This window comes from Salvelinus sp. IW2-2015, linkage group LG20, assembly GCF_002910315.2.
Source record: "Salvelinus sp. IW2-2015 linkage group LG20, ASM291031v2, whole genome shotgun sequence".
NCBI classification, from domain to species: Eukaryota; Metazoa; Chordata; class Actinopteri; order Salmoniformes; family Salmonidae; genus Salvelinus; species Salvelinus sp. IW2-2015.
Window position 1 is genome coordinate 55,724,232 of NC_036860.1, and position 16,612 is coordinate 55,740,843.

General features: G+C 41.9%; 1 protein-coding gene and 1 pseudogene across 1 annotated transcript; both read right to left on the reverse strand.

Annotated features, from left to right (window-relative positions):
• LOC111980014 (piggyBac transposable element-derived protein 4-like) overlaps nucleotides 1-16,612 on the reverse strand; it is a 459,185-nt pseudogene that overhangs the window by 281,551 nt on the left and 161,022 nt on the right.
• Nucleotides 7,754-16,168, reverse strand: LOC111980013 (scavenger receptor class F member 2-like). Its single transcript, XM_070433702.1, is given in 12 exon segments — nucleotides 7,754-9,193; nucleotides 11,463-11,609; nucleotides 11,892-11,995; nucleotides 12,137-12,251; nucleotides 12,448-12,551; nucleotides 13,038-13,166; nucleotides 13,632-13,850; nucleotides 14,277-14,796; nucleotides 15,364-15,465; nucleotides 15,608-15,657; nucleotides 16,063-16,084; nucleotides 16,087-16,168. Coding segments are annotated over 12 exon segments (1,884 nt in total). The 3' UTR covers nucleotides 7,754-8,903.

Genomic DNA, 16,612 nt, shown 5'->3' on the forward strand with positions numbered 1-16,612 from the left:
TATGCACTCTCGGGGCATGGTGAGGACATCCACGTGCCCCCGACCAGGCTGCGGCCAAGATGAGTCAGTGAGGCACTTGCTCTGGGAGTGCAGAGCCGCCAGGGACCTGTGGAAGGAAGCAGGCCCCCTGATCTCCCCGTGTCTGCCAGCAGGGGAGGACCTGACGCCCCAGCTCATGCTGTATGGGGTGGGCCGAAGGCCTATTCCACCGAAGGCCTTTACCAAGCTCTGGTCCACCCTCACAAGTCTGAAGGAAGCACTGTGGTCCTCCCGCAACCTGCTGGTAGTGAAACGAGTAGAGACCAGCGGCCATGGCAGCCACGGAAGCCCTGGGGTGGTACAGAAGAAAGGGGGCCTCGACCCAAGACGAAGGGTCCCCCACAACACCCAAGGTCCTGGCGGCCACGGCCTGACAYCGCTGCGGCGCCTAGGGGAGGGATCTCCTCTGGGCCCCGACGGACAGGACGGAAATTTATTCGGAGGAGCAGGAGGAGGCGAGTTTGATAAGGACTCACCCCGGTCCTGTACAAAAGACCGAAGACAGCCTTTTAACAAAGTTACTTTTTACATGTTTTCCATGTCTTAAAAATGTTTTACTTTTGTTAATTCATTTATACACATTTGAAATGACTTTTACAGAATTTGATGTTTTACATAAKAAAGTTGTTTTATTTCTGGTTGTTTTTATTGGTTTTAACAACATGTACTTTTTTAACAAACTTGTTTGTAATACTGAAATYCTGTGTTTTATGCTTTTATGCCGTTTTTTCTTTTTCTTACCAACATTCGGAGCAAGGTCACTGGAGACCTGTGGGTGCTGGGTAGGCTGTGGGGTGGAGGTTGTGGCGGAGGTTGATTCACCAGGTCACATTCGAAAGAGCCAGTGAAGACTGGTAACCCACCCAAATGGCTGTAGCCTGGGTTTTTMAACTGCTTGTCTCGGTGGCGCCTCAGGGTTTTGMYTGGCACTTTAAAAGCATGGGCAGCTGCCTTAATGCCCTACCCATTATCAATAATATTCAGGGAACTACTAAGCGCCTCTTCGCCATAGCCACCACAATCAGATTATTTCTTGAAAACTCACATCTGAAAAGGAAGTAGCTATGCTAGCAGACATTAGCTTATGCTGACTAGCTGGCTAGCATTTATTTATCTTCAGACATTCTGCTAGTGAGGTTGCTAGGTAGCTAACTGGGCTAGCCAGTGCCTAAATTGTATATACATTTTTCTATTGTGTTATTTGACTGTGTTTGTTTATCCCATGTGTAACTCTGTGTTGTTTGTGTCGCACTGCTTTGCTTTATCTTTGCCAGGTCGCAGTTGGAAAGGGGAACTTGTTCTCAACTGGCCTACCTGGTTAAATAAAAAAAATAAAAAATTAACAATTACAGCTAGAAACATGATCAACCATAAAGGGGCCACATTGGAGGGGGGGAATCTTGCCACCAACATACTAACCTAACATATTACTACTTTACTCAAAAACAATACAAAATGTTTCTTTCTAAACTAGTGGATGATTTATCTTAAGGCTTCCCTATATATAAAAATATACAGTTGAAGTCAGAAGTTTACATACACCTTAGCCAAATACATTTATACTCAGTTTTTCACAATTCCTGACATTTAATCCTAGTAKAAATTCCCTGTCTTAGGTCAGTTAGGATCACCACTTTTATTTTAAGTATGTGAAATGTCAGAATAATAGTAGAGAGAATGATTTATTTCAGCTTTTATTTCTTTCATCACATTCCCAGTGGGTCAGAAGTTTACATAATGTCACGTTCTGACCATAGTTTCTTTTGTATTTTCTTTGTTTTAGTGTGGTCAGGGCGTGAGTTGGGTGGGTATGATCTATGTTTTCTGTTTCTATGTGGGGTTTCTCGTTTGGCCTGATATGGTTCTCAATCAGAGGCAGGTGTTAGTCATTGTCTCTGATTGGGAACCATATTTAGGTAGCCTGTGTTCTATTGTGGTTTGTGGGTGGTTGTCTTCAGTCTTTGTGTGTCTGCACCAGATAGAACTGTTTCGGTTTTCACTTTTGTTGTTTTTGTATTTTGAAGTGTTCTGGTTTTTGATTTTTATTAAATTAAGATGAACACTAACTACGCTGCGCTTTGGTCCTCTCCTTCCACCGACYAAAGCCGTTACACATACACTCAATTAGTATTTGGTAGCATTGCCTTTAAATTGTTTAACTTGGGTCAAACATTTCCGGTAGCCTTCCACAAGCTTCCCACAATAAGTTGGGTGAATTTTGACCCATTCCTCATAACAGAGCTGGTGTAACTGAGTCAGGTTTGTAAGCCTCCTTGCTCGCACACGCTTTTTCAGTTCTGCCAACAAATTTTCTATGGGATTGAGGTCAGGGCTTTGTGATGGCCACTCCAATACCTTGACTTTGTTGTCCTTAAGCCATTCTGCCACAACTTTGGAAGTATGCTTGGGGTCATTTAACTTTCTGACTGATGTCTTGAGATGTTGCTTCAATATATCCACATAATTTTCCTACCTCATGATGCCATCTATTTTGTGAAGTGTACCAGTCCCTCCTGCAGCAAAGCACCCCCACAACATGATGCTGCCACCCCCTGCTTCACTGTTGGGATGATGTTCTTCGGCTTGCAAGCCTCCCCCTTTTTCCTCCAAACATAACAATGGTCATTATGGCCAAACAGTTCTATTTTTGTTTCATCAGACCAGAGGACATTTCTCCAAAAACTACGATCTTTGTCCCCATGTGCAGTTGCAAACCGTAGTCTGGCTTTTTGTGGCGGTTTTGGAGCAGTAGCTTCTTCCTTGCTGAGCGGCCTTTCATGTTATGTCGATATAAGACTCGTTCTACTGTGAATATAGATACTTTTGTACTTGTTTCCTCCAGCATCTTCAGAAGGTCCTTTGCTGTTGTTCTGGGATTGATTTGCACTTTTCGCACCAAAGTACGTTCATCTCTAGGAGACAGAACCTTCCTGAGCGGTATGATGGCTGCGTGGTCCCATGGTGTTTATACTTGTGTACTATTGTTTTTACAGATGAATGTGGTACCTTCAGGCATTTGGAAATTTCTCCCAAGGATGAACCAGACTTGAGGCGGTCTACATTTATAAGTGAAATAATCTGTCTGTAAACAATTGTTGGAAAAATTACTTGTGTCATGCACAAAGTAGATGTCCTAACTGACTTGCCAAAACTATAGTTTGTTAACAAGAAATTTGTGGAGTGATTGAAAAATGAGTTTTAATGATGTAAACATCCGACTTCAACTGTATATACATACAGTACCAGTACAAAGTTTGGACACCTAATCATTCAAGGGTTTTTCTTTATTTTGACTATTTTGTACATTGTAGAATAATATTGAAGACATCAAAACTATGGAATAAGACATATGGAATCATGTAGTAACCAAAAAAGCGTTATACACATCAAAATATATTATATATTTGAGATTATTCAAAGTAGCCACCCTTGCCTTGATAACAGCTTTGCACACTCTTGACATTCTCTCAAACAGCTTCATGAGGTAGTCACCTGGAATGCATTTCAATTAACAGGTGTGCATTGTTAAAAGTTCATTTGTGGAATTTCTTTACTTCTTAATGTGTTTGAGTCAATTAGTTGTGTTGTGACAAGGTAGGCGTGGTATACAGAAGATAGCCCTATTTGGTAAAAGACKCAGACTTAACCAGCATGGCTGCCACAGCATTCTGCAGCGATACGCCATCCCATCTGGTTTGCACTTAGTGGGACTATCATTTGTTTTTCAACAGGACAGTGACCCAACACACCTCCAGGCTGTGCAAGAGCTATTTTACCAAGAAGGAGAGTGATGGATTGCTGCCTCAGATGACCTGGCCTCCACAATCACCTGACCTCAACCCAATTGAGATGGTTTGGGAMGAGTTGGACTGCAGAGTGAAGGAAAAGCAGCCATCTATTGCTCAGCATATGTGGGAACTCCTTCAAGACTGTTGGAAAAACATTCCAGGTGAAGCTGGTTGAGAGAATGCCAAGAGTGTGCAAAGCTGTCATTAAGGTAAAAGGTGTCTACTTTGAAGAATCTAACATTTAAAATATACACTACTGTTCAAAAGTTTGGGGTCACTTAGAAATGTTCTTGTTTWCCATGAAAACATACATGAAATGAGTTGCAAAATGAATAGGAAATATAGTCAAGATGTTGACAAGGTTATAGATAATTTAAATAATAATGATTGTGTCCTTCAAACTTTGCTTTCGTCAAAGAATCCTCCATTGGCAGCAATTACAGCCTTGCAGTCCTTTGGCATTCTAGTTGTCAATTTATTGAGGTAATCTGAAAAGATTTCACCCCATGCTTCCTGAAGCACCTCCCACAAGTTGGATTGGCTTGATGGGCATTTCGTACGTTGTCACGCCCTGACCTTAGAGAGCCTTTTTATGTCTCTATTTGGTTCGGTCGGGGTGTGATTTGGGTGGGCATTCTAGTTTTTCTATWTCTTTGTTGGCCGGGTATGGTTCCCAATCAGAGGCAGCTGTCTYTTGTTGTCTCTGATTGGGGATCATACTTAGGCAGCCTTTTTTCCACCTTTAGTTTGTGGGATCTTGTTTGTGTGTAGTTGCTTTCTGCGCTGCATGTAGCTTTACGTTTGTTTTGTATTTTTGTTGTTTTTTCGGTGTAATTTAATAAAAGAAAGATGTACGCCTACCACGCTGCACCTTGGTACAATCCATCTCTAAACGAACGTGACATACGTACCATACGGTCAAGCTGCTCCCACATCAGCTCAATAGGGTTGAGATCCGGTGACTGTGCTGGGAACTCCATTATAGACAGAATACCAGCTGACTGCTTCTTCCCTAAATAGTTATTGCATAGTTTGGAGCTGTGCTTTGGGTCATTGTCCTGTTGTAGGAGGAAATTGGCTCCAATTAAGCGCCGTCCACAGGGTATGGCATGGCGTTGCAAAATGGAGTGATTGCCTTCCTTCTTCAAGATCCCTTTTACCCTGTACAAATCTCCCACTTTACCACCACCAAATCACCCCCAGACCATCACATTGCCCCCACCATGGTTGACAGATGGCGTCAAGCATTCTTCCAGCATCTTTTCATTTTTTCTGTGTCTCACGAATGTTCTTCTTTGTGATCCGAACACCTCAAACTTAGATTTGTCTGTCCATAACACTTTTTCCCCCAATCTTCCTCTGTCCAGTGTCTGTGTTCTTTTGCCCATTTTAATCTTTTCTTTTTATTAGACAGTTTGAGATATGGCTTTTTCTTTGCAACTCTGCCTAGAAGGCCAGCATCCCGGAGTCGCCTCTTCACTGTTGACGTTGAGACTGGTGTTTTGCGGATACTATTTAATGAAGCTGCCAGTTGAGGACTTGTGAGGCGTCTGTTTCTCAATCTAGACACTCTAATGTACTTGTCCTCTTTCTTGCTCAATTGTGCACCGGGGCCTCCCACTCCTCTTTCTATTCTGGTTAGAGACAGTTTCCGCTGTTCTGTGAAGGGAGTAGTACACAGCGTTGTACGAGATCTTCAGTTTCTTGGCAATTTCTCACATGGAATAGCCTTAATTTCTCAGAACAAGAATAGACTGACGAGTTCAGAAGAAAGTTCTTTGTTTCTGGCCATGTTGAGCCTGTAATCGAACCCACAAATGCTGATGCTCCAGATACTCAACTAGTTCTAAAGAAGGCCCGTTTTATTGCTTCTTTAATAAACACACAGTTTTCAGCTGTGCTAACATAATTGCAAAAGGGTTTTCTAATGATCAATTAGCCTTTTAAAATAATAAACTTGGATTAGCTAACACAATGTGCCATTGTAACCCAGGAGTGATGGTTGCTGATAATGGGCCTCTGTACGCCTATGTAGATATTCCATAAAAAATCTAACTTTTCCAGCTACAATAGTAATTTAAAACATTAACAATATCTACACTGTATTTCTGATCAATTTGATGTTATTTTAATGGACAATTTTGTTTTGCTTTTATTTTAAAAACAAGGACATTTCTAAGTGACCAAACTTTTGAACGGTAGTGTATTTTGATTTGTTTAACACTTTTTACTACATGATTCCATATGTGTTATTTTAATAATAGTGATGTCTTCACTATTATTCTACAATGTAGAAAATAGTAAAGATTAGAAAAACCCTTGAATGAGTAGGTGTGTACAAACTTTTGACTGGTACTGTGTGTGTGTGTGTGTGTGTGTGTGTGTGTGTGTGTGTGTGTAAAAATAGATGTAACTTAATTGGATTATATCTACAGCTGTTTCTAAATGACAAGGTTTTTTGATACATTTACCTCAAAATCGTTTTGATGGAATTACTTTTTATCAAGATTAGTAGCAGCCAAAGGAACTGTTTAAAAATAATGGAATCAGGAGGGAATAAGCATGATTTCCAGGATCCTACAATCAGGATTTTTTGACAACCTGGGAATTTGGGGAAAGTTACCAGATTTTTGAAACCCTAGTCACATCATAAAACTCTGATCATGTCTGTTCATTCTGGGTCGTTTTATGGCTGTGTTTGTTTCCAATCATGAAATTTCATGATGTCTGCATTTTCCATTCCTGTTTCAGCAAACAGTAAATGAAAAGAACATGTTGTAGCCTACACAGAAGGTCCACAATGTCCCATTCATACCACAGTGAGTATAGACTAGACACTTACAAACAGGTAATCATGCCCATAGAAAAGTCCTGCCAATTGCTTGCGGTGTGATATACAGTCCTTTTGGAGCCATGGCCCATGTCCAAAGAATATTCATTTATGCTAAATTTCAGAAAAATACAATTATCAATGAATGATCCTGTACCGTCTTGGCATTCAAAAGACATTAAGACAACAATTTTAACCATATTTAGGTAACAACTTATGTTTGTTACTGTGGTCTAGTTGTCCAATTAGGCCATTCTGACATTTAGGTGTTATATCACTCTAGGTTTTCTGCTTTGCTTAGCAGAAAATATTAGCTTTTTTCCTCAACTCCAGCGATGTAATGGCTACCAGATGTTAATGCTTTCATAGGGTGTCTCTATGGTAGCCACTGTCTCCCAATAGTATTCTGGGACATGGTTGACTTGGCAGTTGCTTCTCAATGCTTGGCATTCCGTTATGGACCAAGCTCCAGGGAGAGGTTTAAACAGGCAGTCAAAACATAATTCTAGTCCTCATCCCACCACTAGGCCCCATACTTTTTCCACAGTAAAACTTCTAGAATGAAATAATGATGCAATAGCACCTATGCATGCAGCCATGCACCCATTCATGTCATGAAAGCATCAATGTGTTCAATATGATCTACCTTTCACAACAAGGCAGCTGGTCATCTGCCAATCTTACTGTGTGACTTATGTTAAATAACTTATTTTCAGGACRTTGTTGCTCTTAAACGGGTCTTTGCTTTGTCTGAGAGTCCTGAGAGCAAATGAGAGATGTTCCTGTCTAAGCAGGTCACAGCATGGATTCAGGATGACCGGCACCAACAGTCTGTAATCAATTAAACACCATCTGATCTTCTGTAGCCTTTACAGCTGCATCAAAGTCTACCATTCCCCAAAAAAACTGCACACACAACTGCAGCACATGTGTCAGACAGCCACAGGGCCCTCAACACAGACCCCAAACTGTTCTACCATCAACACAACACACCTCTTGTTTGTCTGAGGCCCTGATGTGGCTTCAGTTCTGGGCAGTGGGATCGGCTTTCCAACTTAAAACATTTAGGAGATGCAAAATCCAGGTTTTTGGGGTGTTTGTTTTATTCAATATGAACAAATTAGAAAATGTTGGGTACAAAAATGACAGTTGATCAAGGTAAATAAGTATTCAGACCTCCTAGCACTCACTGTTATACAATACATTGATTTAAGAATAGCTATGGTGAAGGAAAATAAAAAAAGTTAAATTATAAAGAATACTGCATTATATCATAACATTTCTCAAGATGAAAAACACCCACAGAAGGGAAAATATTCCATCGATATTCGATTTGGTGCAAAACACAATGAAACAAATYTSTCCCKAAAAATATTTRAGACATCTCAACATGTGCGTTCTCAGAACTTAAAATCATCAACACTGACAACACTAACTTGCAGCCTGAGGTGGCGTCACTGCAACCCTTGGAAGGAAATAGACTCAAAAACAAAGACTATTACTCCTTGTTTTTTTTTTTGAGGAGGCTTTGTCATTGGGGCCTTCTTTACTGTGGAGTCTCCCTTCTCTGAACTGCTTTCAGAGTGGTTACAGTCCTGTTTCTCTGGGATTTTGGCTTCTTTAGATGGCGTATCTGGCAGAGGCTTRTGTGAACTCGCGGATGTGGGAAGCAGAGCCTTTGCTCCAGGCTGGTTGCCCGTGGTCTTTTGGGGCGAGGTGGGATTTTTTCTATGGCCTGGAGGTGAGACAGGCTCTCCTCACAGCAGCCGGTCTCACTCCTGTTCAGGCTCTGAGTCTTCTCCTTCAGCTGAGCAGCTAAGAGAGAGGCTGCCTCCGAGTGTATGTTCAGTTGGTTAKCCTCCCTGTTTAGGGATAAACTGGGGCTCTTCTCTGTGGACTCTCTGGGGATTTCAGGCCTCCGGTCAGCACGGAAGTTGCCCATTTTCCTGAGGACACTCTACACTGCCCCGTTGATGTGCTCTATCTGCAACATACCTGATCTACTTTTAGTTGGCTTCTTCTCCCCTTGGAAGCCAGCCCCATATGTACATGCAGACTCTGCGGCATTGGGAGCTTGATGCTTGCTGGCTTTCTTCCTGGAACTCGTTTTCTCCTCAGCCACAGTCTTTTCCTGACTTATATTATTCTGTTTCGGCCCAGGAGATGCATGGACCCAGGATAGCTTTGGCTTTGTGGAGGGGTCTGGTGGTCGAGGTTTAACCCTCTCAGCAGCTATAGGCTTTCCATTATCTTTGACAGTGTTTGACCCTACACTGTTCTCCTTGCTGGACTGCTAGGGTGGCTGCGGAGCATGGGCCCGGAGGCAGATGCTGTTGGCTGACTGTGCCACTGCAGGAGCCCTCATTCTCTGAGGACTTCTGGAGTGYCAGCTCACTGGTGTTAACTGAGACCTGCATAGTCATGTCCATGTTCTCCGGCAATGTGTCTACCTCAGAGATATCATCATAATCAGCCAGTACTCTCGTCTCTGTTGTGTTGATTCTGTTCCCTTTATTTTTGTTCTGTTCTCCAGGTTCTAGAGAGGGGAGAGTTCAAACGACAATCATGTTCTTTTCAAATAAATAAACGATAAGCAGAATCAGACTCCCCTTTCAAACCTGAGATGTTGAGGAAATAAATAGTAATGCTCTGGGAATGTTTTAGGTGCTGTATTTCCTGTTGATGTTTACTCTTGAAACTAGGGCCTTAATTGGATGACATGGCAGCAGATTAGTAAGTGTATTTGGGGTAGATCAGCTTTAATAGTGCATATAGATTGTGGCTTCCATCAATGTAATTGTCTGTATCATTTCCAATCCCCCATATATATATTTTTAAAATACATATACACATGTATATATACACACAGTACCAGTCAAAAGTTTYGACACACCTACTCATRGAAGAGTTTCTTTATTTTAACTATTTTCTAATATTGTAGAARAYTYYWGAKYWKWTAWRWARMAWYWAARAKKWKWMYWYMKATSWWMMAWSKKCCCKKKAAAAYWGTMWWAKAKAWKWKAAKARATTTTATATTTGAGATTCTTCAAAGTAGCCACACTTTGCCTTGATGACAGCTTTGTACACTCTTGGCATTCTCTCAACCAGCTTCATGAGGAATGCTTTTCCAAAGTCTTGAAGGAGTTCCCACATGCTGAGCACTTGTTGGCTGCTTTTCCTTCACTCTGCGGTTCAACTCATCCCAAACCATTGGGTTGAGGTCGTGTGATTGTGGAGGCCAGGTCATCTGATGCAGCACCGTCACTCTCCTTCTTGGTCAAATTACCCAAAACACACCTCCAGGCTGTGTAAGGGCTACTGTCCTGTTGAAAAACAAATGATAGTSSSACTAAGTGCATACCAGATGGGATGGTGTACCACTGCCATGCTGGTGCCTTAATTTAAATAAATGTCAGACAGTGTCACCAGCAAAGCACACCCACACCTCCTCCTCCATGCTTCACGGTGGGAAACACACATGCAGAGATCATCCGTTCACCTACTCTGCGTCTCACAAAGACACGGCGGTTGGAACCAAAACTCTCAAATTTGGACTCGTCAGACCAAAGGACAGATTTCCACTGGTCTAATATCCATTGCTCGTGTTTCTTGACCCAAGCAAGTCTCTTCTTCTTAGTGTCCTTAAGCAGTAGTTTTTGCAGCAATTCATCCATGAAGGCCTGATTCATGCAGTCTACTTTGAACAGTTGATGTTGAGATGTGTCTGGTACTTGAACTCTGTGAAGCATTTATTTGGGCTGCAATCTGAGGTGCAGTTAACTCTAATGAACTTATCCTCTGCAGCAGAGGTAACTCTGGGTCTTCCAGACAATGGCAGTCCTCATGGGAGCCAGTTTCATTATAGCGCTTGATAGTTTTTGCGACTGCAATTGAAGAAACTTTGAAAGTTCTTGAAATGTTCCATATTGACTGACCTTCATGTCCTAAAGTAATGGACTGTCGTTTCTCTTTGCTTATTTGAGCTGTTCTTGCCATAATGTCACAAACGTGTGGAGAGACGGACCAAGGTGCAGCGTGATTGGAGTTCCACATCTTTATTTTTAGTGAAACTTAAAACAAACAACGACCGTGCAGTACTGAGGTGCAACATGCTCTCTCCCTCAAAAACAATATCCCACAAAGCACAAACCCTTAAGTATGATCCCCAATAAGAAACAACGATAATCAGCTGCCTCTAATTGGGAACCATACTCAATCCCAAAAKATAGAAACAAAATGACTAGAACACCCCCCTAGTCACGCTCTGACCTAAACATCATGGAGAACCAAAGGCTCTCCATGGTCAGGGTGTGACACATAATATGGACTTGGCCCACCCCTACCTTGTCACAATACAACTGATTGGTTCAAATGCATTAAGGAAAGAAATTCCACAAATTAACTAGGCATACCTGTTAATTGAAATGAATTCCAGGTGACTACCTCGTGAAGCTGGTTGAGAATGCCAAGTGTGTYCAAAGCTGTCATCAAGGCAAAGGGTGGCTACTTTGAATAATCTAAAATATATTTTGATTTGTTTAACACTTTGGGTTACTACATGATTCCATATAGTAGTAAAAGTAATAGTACTACTTGCAAACTCATTTGCTAGTAGAAAATAGTAAAAATAAAGAAAACCCCTTGAATGAGTAGGTGTGTCCAAACTTTTGACTGATACTGTATATATTGTTATTTTCCCCTAACCCTACCACCCCATACCCGACCACCACACAACAGATGGGGTTTTAATGCAGCATGCAGTATCATCCAGGAGTGACAGGGAAGATTTAGTTTGTGACACTCACCGTCAGGGACAGCATAGACATGTCCATCCTCTGTGGTCTCTACGGAAGAGGAGGCTCGGGACGACCTGCAGGTGGTGGGTTGCTCCACTGCGGAGGGGGGCTCGATGAAACTACAGTTGAAAGTATTCTCAGAGTCATGGTGGGACACTGGAGAACAGAAACAGCGCTCTAACCCTTAGAACCTACATTCACTAAAGATTTGAACTTATCTGTTGACAATGATAAGACACTGAGTTCACTGTCACAGCCATTCAGAGAGAAAGCAAAGCAAAATACCAAGGATAAAGGATGCTACTTTGAATATATTGGTATTTGGCTGGTTTATCATCAATCATGAGAACCCGGTGAAAACACACATTAACATGAATGTTAAACATTTAACAACAAGTATGACAGAAATACAAATGAGTTTGTGCAAGTAGTACGTACCATCAACTTTGGGTAGCTTCTGCCGTCTCAGTGGGATGCAAGGAAGCTTAGAGCTGATTCGTGTAAACCCTCCACAGAGGCTTCTTTTGGATTTTTTCTCAGGGCTAAAAGCAAACACCAGACAAACAAAACAAGCAGTAAAGTCTGAGTTTAAATCCAACCAATGTGACAATATCTCATGATGTACTGTGCCCGATACAAACAACAATGAATCTGTGTTTTCATTTTCCATCCACTTTACTTACTCGTTCTGTTTGTTRTGTCTACAGATACAGCAGCAACACAACAAGGAGAGGAGCAGGAGGAGGAGACAGGTGACCAGCACCCCTGCTGCCATCACACCCATCCTCTGGTTAGGCTCTGTTCAAAGAGCAGAGGTCACTAATCTGTCACCATTGCCACAGAATAAACATATTTTCTAAAATAAATATTGTCCCTAAGTGTTTTTATGGAGGATACATACGTTACCAATAAGCTTTCTGGAAAAAGCATACATGTACATTACTCTTTTTTCCCTCATCACATAAGATACGTCTGTTTTAGGAAAGGTTCTTACGTAGGTTGCATGCTCCAGTCACTGTGTTGCAGTTGTTGTCATGGCAGGAACAGATCTGGGCACAGTTAACCCCATACTGACCCTCTGAACAGCTCACATTACAGCTGCATAGGAAAGAGAGGCAAACGACATGGCTGAAAACTTCATTGGGCAATATGCTCTTTGCACTATTTTTGCATGTTGAAATGTTTTGCACTCACTAGTGTCACAAGCCGGCTCATAGCCTGTGACAAAAATGAGGGGACACGAACAACAGGTATAGGCCAATTAAAAGTGTTCTTTATTATAAACAAAACTATTAACTTAAAACTAAGAAAAAGGAATGAGGTGTGGAAGTATTATAATGTAAGGTGTATGTAAAGTGCATGGATGCGTGAATATGTGTGTGTGAACATGACTGAGTGAAAACTATGCAAAACTACAAAGGAACAAACAAATCATGAGCATACCTGGAGGAGCAGAGAGAGAGAGCYAGAAAAGTGATTAGTGACAGTTTAAATACTTGGAGCCCAGYTGACTCCAATCACTAAKGACCCTCCTCTGCCTGCAGGAGGAACCGCCCCTGCACTGCAGAGGAGGCGCCGTGACACTAGGCACCAGAGAAGCCAGGGTCACAGAGACACTCTCCCGTAGCGAAGTGACACATCCCATTGAAACAGCTGTTGCAGTTATTGYCACAGTTCTCTCCATAGGTTCCATTCAGGCACTTGAGCTCACATCTGTAAAGACAAAAATGGTTGAAAAAACTCAGAGATGATATAATTCCCTTCTCATAATTTCTCTACAATCATCTACATTTGATTATTCAAATCAAATGTTATTGGTCACATACACATGGTTAGCAGATGTTATTGCGAGTGTAGCGAAATGCTTGTGCTTCTAGATCCGACAGTGCAGTAATATCTAACAACTAATCTAACAATTACACAACAACTACCTAATACACACAAATCTAAGTATATGGATGGAATAAGAATACATACATATAATTATGGATGAGCAATTATGGATGAGTGGCACACTTGTAGGCAAGTTGCAATAGATGGTATAAAAATACAGTATATACATATGGGATGAGTAATGCAACATATGTAAACATTATTAATGTGGCATTATTAAAGTGACTAGTGATCTATTTATTAAAGATGATGAATGTGACAGGAAGCTCATAATCATATTCCTACCGATCACCCATCCAACCAGGGTTGCAGTGGAGGCAATTGCCGTCGATGCGGTTGCAGAAGTGTCCATCTTTGCAGGGTGAGCACACGTCCTCGCAGTTTCCACCAAAGAACCCAGGAGCACACATCTGGTCACACCTGGTGCCATTCCAACCGCGTTCACATGCAACGCAACGTCCCTCTGCCACCTTGCAGGGCTGTTGGCCTTTACAGTGTCCACACCTGGAAGAACAGTAAGACTAAGTCCTCAGTAACATAATAACACAACATGAATAGCATGGACTAACTCAATTCATAACAGTCATACTCATGCTAAACTAGTGTTTCCAAATGGTTGGTTCCCTTATAGCATCTGCCACAGGCTTTCAGCCAAGGCTAGTACCCTTGTTGCTAGAAACTGGATTGCGGCCATAGGTATTGGTTTTGGGTGCCAACAGCTTTAGGTGGCCAAGAAACTGTAGGTGGGTCACAGCTCAAAACAGTTTGTCAATCACATTCAATTTGACAGCTTCACCACATGTCTACCACAATGGGCACAGTACAGCAGACTGAAAGAGAAAAGAGCAAAGACATGTGTGTCTTATCCAGCTAATTAACCTCTGTGGTTCCAACTAAGTTATCTTTGTCCAACACAGTTGTGTCACAAACCTGTTTCTGCAATTCTGTCCGTAGAACCCAGCTGGACACGGCTCACTGCAAAACTTCCCTCTGAATCCTGGCCTGCAGGTGCACGATCCATCCGCCTGGTTACAGCGTCCATGGATACACTGGCACATGTGCTCGCAGTGAGTACCCCACAAACGCTGTCGACACCTGCAGCGCCCGGTGAGCTGGTCACACGGAGAACCGTTGCAGGCACACTGAGCACCACAGTTCCTCCCATACCAGCRGGGGTTGCAGTGGCACTGGCCCGTTCCCACATCACACACAGAGTTGATGCTGCAGTGACAGTTGTTGGAGCACTGGGAGCCCCAGAAGCCTGCGTAGCACGTACAAGCGCCTGTCTCCTGGTTGCATTGGCCCTTCTGGCAATCGCAGGCTCTCTCACAGTTTGGCCCCCAGCGATTCGGGTTACAGGTGCAGGCCCCAGTGACATCCTCGCAACTCCCGTTGGGATGGCAGTCACACTTACCCCTACAGTCAGGTCCCCAGKACTGGGACGGACATTCTACAGGGAGGATGAAAGGCAAATATGTATCAATAATGAGATCATTTGTGTACTAAGTTCTCTCTGGATGTAGGCTACGTAGTTCTGAGTAGTAGGCTACCTGGACTGGCTGTATGTGAAAATGACTAGTGTTAACACATTAACACTACCTTTCACAGGAATTGATGCTTTAAATAAATGTCAAAATTACATTTAAAAGGGGCAATCTGCAGTTGCTACATCCATTTTTGGACTTACAAATTAATGACATGTACCCATTGATRCTTGAAGAATATAACGTATTATTGCCTCAGGAGCTTAGTTCAGCTGTCGTACCCCACCAGAACCCAAAATATAAGCTTGTTTTACTCCAATGTTTGTAAATAGATAAGTGTAAACAAACATTATATAGCCTCAAAACCAGGTTAAAACTATACTTTTTGGATTGTCAGTCCATGTATCCATAGCTCTGTCTATGAATTGGAGAGTGTTCACATTTCTCCAGCCCCATCCCTAAGCTTTTTGTTATTGTTTCAACAGCTGATTACCGCTTTAATGATAGCTGTGAGGTAGTAACAGGATACTTACTCGTGTCACAAGTGACTCCAAAATAACCAGAACGACAGCGGCATTCGTGGGGTCGCACACAAACTTCATTCTCTTTGCAGGTGAAGTTACTCTCACAAATTGCTGAAGGAAAACAATTGGGCGAGTTAGTTCACATTAAATGGTTATGCTTTTAGAAATMAAAGAGGAAATGGTTGTGAAGTCTACTCCCAATGATCTGATTCAGGTTTGTTCATTCCTATAAAAGAGGCGTTCAACTACTCACGTATTAAGCACTCATCTCCTTGCTGTGCAAAGCCACTACAGCATTGGAGCCTGTCAGATATGGGAGGGAGAAACAAATGATCTGTGTTTGATTCATATAAACTAACGTCATTTAACTCTTTCTATCAAAACGAATATTATGATCACATTTCAATCATGACAGATAGTCTAATAAATCTAAATATTAAACATGATCCTAATCACGTTGAGATGCAAATCGGTCACAGCATTCAAAGTGCAGGGAATTARTGGCACAAAGGAAAAAACGAGGCAGTAGACCAAATAAGCGGAGATCTGAGGAAGGTTAGGGTTAGGGTTAAAAAATATCAAACTATATCTAAAAAAAAATATATGCATGTTTATCTWCCTTCACTGACTTGAATCAGGCTGCTGTAATAGTTTTGTCCATCAATGTCAAGCCTAAAACTTATTGAAAACAGGGACACAATCACTTACCCAGCTTCGCATACATTTCTACTCTGGGATTTAGTTCTTGGCTGTAAATCCAAAAAAAGAAGACATTTAGTAGCACAATTACAAAGACATTTCTGGTTGTTTCCATGGTGTGATGAACACCATACCTCCAAGGGCTTTCCCGTAGACTTATGTCTGACTTTCTTCCAAAAAGCACTGAAACAATTTTTCTATGTTGTCCAAAAATTTACCCATCCAGAGGGTGGCAGTATGCTCTAGTAAATGAAGTAGCCTACCGGTAGGCTGTTAGCCCAAAGTCTGTTCTTCAATGACAATTTGCAAATTCGGTATGAAGAAGTAATGGGAAAAGTTGTAAACCTCTCTGGGACCTCCCCAATGCAAGTACATCAKCAACTCCCCACCCTCCAGTAATACAGACTACCATATGAAAACCTGGTCYGTTACAGAGCAGATTCAGTACTTAGTCAATGGCTCTCTCTGTTGTTGAAAATAGGAAGTAGCACATTCTCACAGTACACATACATGTCTATGGTCGGATGGATGACAACTAGTTCAACATTTCTTTGGGCCT